At 39.0% G+C, this 5,619-nt stretch overlaps 1 protein-coding gene across 1 annotated transcript; it reads left to right on the top strand.

Moving 5' to 3' along the window:
- The first annotated feature begins 663 nt into the window (after positions 1-663).
- Positions 664-3,093, top strand: LOC117282911. Its single transcript, XM_033754453.1, has 2 exons — positions 664-839; positions 2,202-3,093. Exons 1-2 carry the CDS (start codon positions 680-682, stop codon positions 2,906-2,908), a joined length of 867 nt encoding a protein of 288 aa, XP_033610344.1. The 5' UTR covers positions 664-679; the 3' UTR covers positions 2,909-3,093.
- Positions 3,094-5,619: the final 2,526 nt, after the last annotated feature.

The following is a 5,619-nucleotide window of genomic DNA, read 5'->3' as shown; positions in this document are numbered from 1 at the left end:
AGAATTTAATTATAACTAGGGACCGGATTTTAATGCAAATGCATATTTCTTTCTTGCAACCAGAAAGTATGCTCGTTTGGATGTATGTATGAATTACTTCATTTCTTAAATTTTGGACATGGTTTGATGGTACATATAAATTCAAATTTTGCCTCTTTTATGAATAAGCATCATATTTTCGAAGATCTCTATTTATACTGTATATTTCCTTTTTTCAAAATGTTTATCACATATTTTTTTAATTTTTTGTTCAAATTTTCAATCATGATCGTGTGTATATAATTTTTCTTTTCAGCATTAGAATATGTTGCATATTTGACTCAACATTTCGTCATGATTCATGTTTCTGATGCAATACCCAGGACGGGACTTCCCCGATCCCTCTACTCGTAACTTGCCTCATCCGCGTACCATCAAAGTGGCCGTGAAGAGTTAAGGTAGGCGCACACCTGTCGTCATCGGACGGACGGCACGGATCGGACGGATCGGATTTTATTATTACATACATCGTGTCAAATGAGCCTGCGCTCACTTGTCCGCATCGTACGTATCGGAGTTCGGCAATGCCGACGGGTATTCCCGAGAGGGGCAGGCAATCCGATTAGGCCGTACGGAGCGGATGACGTGTTCGGGATTTCACTTCTGACGACGTTAGCAGCTGTTAGTTCGTTTTCATTCAATGTGCTTACAACTGGTGAATTTTCCAATGGATTCAGCTCAATTGATTGTCATCGTGCAAGAATATGAAGAATTGTACAATTTGAGACACCCTGACTATTCTAACCAGCAACGAAGGGACAACATTTGGGAAGAGATTGGAAGGAGAATGAACCACCTCGGTAAGTACAAGTACTTCTACAATTTAATCATGTACATTTTACATTACAGTGGGATGTTATTAGTGAACTAATAAAAATGCACTACATTTTACAACACACTTTACAGTAACAGAGTAATAGTAATACAGTTTTACAATGAGAGTACAAAATTACAATATAATTAGTATTATAGCATAGTTCAGCTACAGTAAGGAATAATATATTAAGGCAGGCGCTGTCCAGCTTGAACTCTTCTTTGCTGCCATTCAACGGAACCTATATCTGAGTTGAAATATTGTTTGAAACATTCCCTTACTTCTAAAGCATCTTGACGTGAAGTACCACCACTTCTTCTGAGACTTCTCAAACCTTCCACGTTGGAAAGAGAAACTTGCAAATCAGATTCAGTCCAGTGACATGTGTCATCTCTTAAAAAGTTATGTAGACAACATGTAGCCATAATAATTGTAAAAAAATGTTAATGGGAAACATTCAACTTGCGTTCGAAAATTCTGAATTTTCGAGCCAATATTCCAAACGTGTTCTCCACTGTATTCCTTGCACAACTTAACCGATAGTTAAAAATCTTTTTTTCTTCGTTTTGATCCACATCATCACGTGAGTAAGGTCTCATTAAGTAAGTGCATAATGGGAAAGCTTCATCCCCAACAATGACATGTGGTAAGATAATATTTCCTCTTGGAGGTAGCTTTGGTGGAGGAAGGTGTAAACTTCCATCTGCCAAGCCCTTACCCAAATAAGAAGTTCGGAAAATGCTAGCATCAGAGTTTTTACCAAATGCACCGACATCAATAACTAAGAACTTATAATTAGCATCGACTAATACTAGCAGGACAGTGCTGAACATTTTTGTGTATCAAAAGAAATCCGAGCCGCTGTGTGGAGGTGCTTGAATTTGCACATGTTTGCCATCGAGAGCGGCCACCGCATTCGGAAAATTCCACTTTTCACGGAAGCCTTATTCTGATGAGATCCATAACTGTTCATCAGGTGTTGGCATAACTACGGGCCTCAAGACAGTCCATATAACGTCGCAGGTTGAATACGCAATTTCGCGAACTGTACTCTCACCCAGACGGTAGGAAAAAGCAAGTGACCGGAACGAGTTCCCAGTAGCCAAAAATCTGAAACAATGAGAAAGAAGGATCTAGTACACTCCGGTTTCCCCTGTCATATTTCATTCCAGCAACGCTCCACAATCATTTCATTTAATTTGTCATTCATGAATCATTGCCCCAGGGGAGTGCGACAGGCTTCGCCAGCCAGCCGGAAACAGGTTTTGGACTGTACATGTAATACTGTATGTACGAGTATATTACATACTTCAATTGCTAATAATCTCGTACATATTACCTGTTTCAGGTGCAATCTGCAAATCCAAATGGACCAGAATCAGGGACAACCATCGCAAAGCATTGAATCTGCTCAACACGAAAAGTGGGCAGGCAGTTTCAAAAATGAAGCCACCCAAATTTCATAAAGAGCTTCAGTTCCTCACTCCATACCTACATGACGACGAAGATCGAATGACCAACCTCACGCCTTCAATTCCATACGCAAGCAGTAATTTGGAGGAAGAAGAGGACGAAACTCAATCAGAACACCCCCTTACGACATTTCAAATTCCCCCATGTTCTCCAGCAACAAGTGACACACAACGTTCATCATTCGCAAACACACATTCAAACACATATGGTCGTCGGAAGCGAATTTCACGGAACTCCACGCCACAACCGACTGCAGCATCAGTACTGGACAAATATCTCAAGTCTAAGGAAATGAAATCCACAACAAACCCACCGACTGACCCGTTAATCGAGTTTTTCATTAATATGGCTCGGACTGTGAAAACCTTTCCACTTCAGGACCAAATTCACATTAAGGGACAACTATTTCAGATGGTAAACAGCGTGGAAATGCGACTGGCACAAGAAATGGATTCGTCGAACTCGGTCATTTCTTCGGCGACCCACAGTCCTGCCCAACACCAACAAGTCTTGAACCCATCGCTTGATATTGAGACAACTGATGATGCTATAATAGACAGTTTGCTGAAATATCCGCGTTAAATACTGTTGCTGTTTTTCAACTTATTGTCATTGCTGAAAGTTCCCATTAAATAATGCTACTTTTTCAACTTGTTGTCATTTACTTTTATTAAATCATTAAGAGTAAAAATGTCTGAAATGTATTATAATATTGGCAGGCCAGGTTCAAACCCGGGTGGGCACGTGGGATTTTGTGATGGACAAAAGTGGCGCTGGGGTAGGTTTCCTCCGAGAACTTCGGTTTCCCCTGCCTATAGTCTCACAGGCCAAATAATAAAAATATTGTATACGTACCTTAAGCATACTGCTAGTCTTTGTTGAGGTTCTATTGCATGGCGGTATTTAGTATTTTGCTTCACTAAATGTGGTCTCAGGATGTTCAGGAGTTCTGAAAACTTGGCGTAAGTCGTACGAAAGTATTTAAAAAACTTGACGTCATCATCTACCAAATCAGGGAACAAAGTATGATACTCTCCGTAATCCACTCTTTTCTTATTTATTTTGTGAACCCAAATTTTCCGTTTTCGTGTCCGTTTCTGTTCCTCTTCTGCCAGCAAGCAACTTGTTACTACAACTTCTTCCTCACTATCCATAACTGTTCACGATAATCAATAAACAAACTTCAAAGAATAGTCAAGAAGATGAACTTCACTTAACGATGTTACGCTATGAACTGAGCTCTTCTTGAAGGCAAGACCACCTGTCGGAAATGCGGATGCTCCGAATCTGGTGTGCGCAGTCACACAAAAAATTCCGATCCGTCCGATCCGTGCCGTCCGTCCGATGACGGCATATGTGCGCCTACCTTTAGTTGGAAGCGTTCACATGTAGCCGCTATCAATGTAATACTATACAGTACTATACAGTGATACGATCTTACAATTGAAAGCATTAGAGATAAGATTCAAGATAATTTTGTGTGGGTATCAATCGACGAAACATAAAATTGTGAGGGACGGTTGATGGCAAATTGTATAGTTGGATCCCTTAATAAGAACGAAGAATCTACCCCATATCTTCTTGAGGTAGAGCAATTTGAAACCACAAATAGCTCCGCAGTTTCAGAATTTACTATGGCCGAGTGGCATTCAGTATGAGAGCGTATTGCTCTTTGTGACTGATGCCGCAAGTTATATGATGAAAGCCGGTACTGCTCTTAAAGTTATATTTCCAAATATGACACATTTGACTTGCCTTGCCCATGGGTTGCACCGTGTTGCAGAAACAATTCGTGCAAATTTCCCGCTTGTTGACAAGTTGGTGTCTTCTGTGAAGAAGGTATTTGTTAAAGCGCCATGTAGAAAAGAAGCCTTTAAAGCAGTAGCACCGAGCGTTCCACTTCCGCCAGAACCAATTTTAGCGCGCTGGGGCGCGTGGCTGTGTGCAGCGAGATATTATACCAAACATTTAGTCACAGTTAGGAATGTCGTGAATACCTTTGATCCCAAAAGTGCAGCATCAATTCAAATTGCCCAAGATGTACTAAAAAACGCAGAACTAGAAACTAATCTTTCCTATATACACGTATCTGCTCACTTCTCTCATTTTCCATCCGCCATTTCCTCACTGGAGGCAAGCAATAGCAAGCCTACTTTGTATCAGTCGTTAAATGTGTTCAGAACCACTGTTTCCAAATTGAATTCGGTTTCTGGAAGAGGTGGTGAAATAGTAAAGGAAAAAGTACATAGCATTCTTTAAAAAATCCAGGATGTGAACAAATTTGTAAAATTGAAGAAATTTTAGCCGGTAAACGTACTGAACTGCCAAGTAAAAAATCACTAACAGTGGACAAATAGTGGCTTTTGTACATGCGCCCCTAAGTTCCTGTGAGGTGGAAAGAAGTTTTTCCCGCTATAAGGACATCTTACGAGACAACAGGAGACGACTAACTATGGAAAACCTAAAACACTCAGTAATTGTGAACTGCAACAGAAGAGAAGTTTAAAGTTCGGAGAGCTAAATGTGAGTACCATTAGTTTTTTAAATTTATAATGAAATATAATGGCTTTGTTGCATGATTTGTATTTAAGTATAGCTTTTTATTGCAAGTGAATCATTCAGTGATTACATAAAATGAACTTAAATATTGAGTTGTTGTTCTTAAAATAATGTAAAATCATTTTAATATTTGGCATAAATTGTATGTGCATATTTTCGTGCATATTTCGGAAGTTTTTCATGCATAAATGCATACATATTTAAGGGATTGTTAGGGCATAAAAATCCGGTCCCTAATTATAACATAAGCCTAGTCTTTGCTGTATAATCCCAACTACTGTCAGCTTGTTTAAATAAACCAGATACTCGTATAAACAATAAATGTACTAATAAAATATAAAAATTTTAGTGCCCTTAGCAGCTCTCGCTTAAGGGATAAATCAAACCGCATAAGATATACAAAAATAATTATAAGCATGAATTTTTTTTTCAGTTTTCCTTCTAACTGAGAGATGTCTAGTATTTTTACGTTTTCTGATTATATCGAAGGCTTGTGGAAACATGTACCAGAACACCGGAGTGTTGTCTCGCGGCAGTTTGAATCAGTATCTCTTCTTCATGGGGGAAAGAAAGAGAAACTCTCCTGCACATATCTGCTAGTATACAGTTCAGAACAAAAATAAATCTAATATTGTATAACTTGCATATTCAATTTCGACGTAATTCTTCATCTGTATCTTGTATAAAATTCAATTTTTTAGTTGGAAAAACAGAATTGTTCCCATTCCCAAGTA

The sequence above is a fragment of the Cryptotermes secundus genome, unplaced genomic scaffold (genome assembly GCF_002891405.2).
Source record: "Cryptotermes secundus unplaced genomic scaffold, Csec_1.0 scaffold1551, whole genome shotgun sequence".
Classification (NCBI taxonomy): domain Eukaryota; kingdom Metazoa; phylum Arthropoda; class Insecta; order Blattodea; family Kalotermitidae; genus Cryptotermes; species Cryptotermes secundus.
This window is presented reverse-complemented; position numbering and strand designations above follow the sequence as displayed.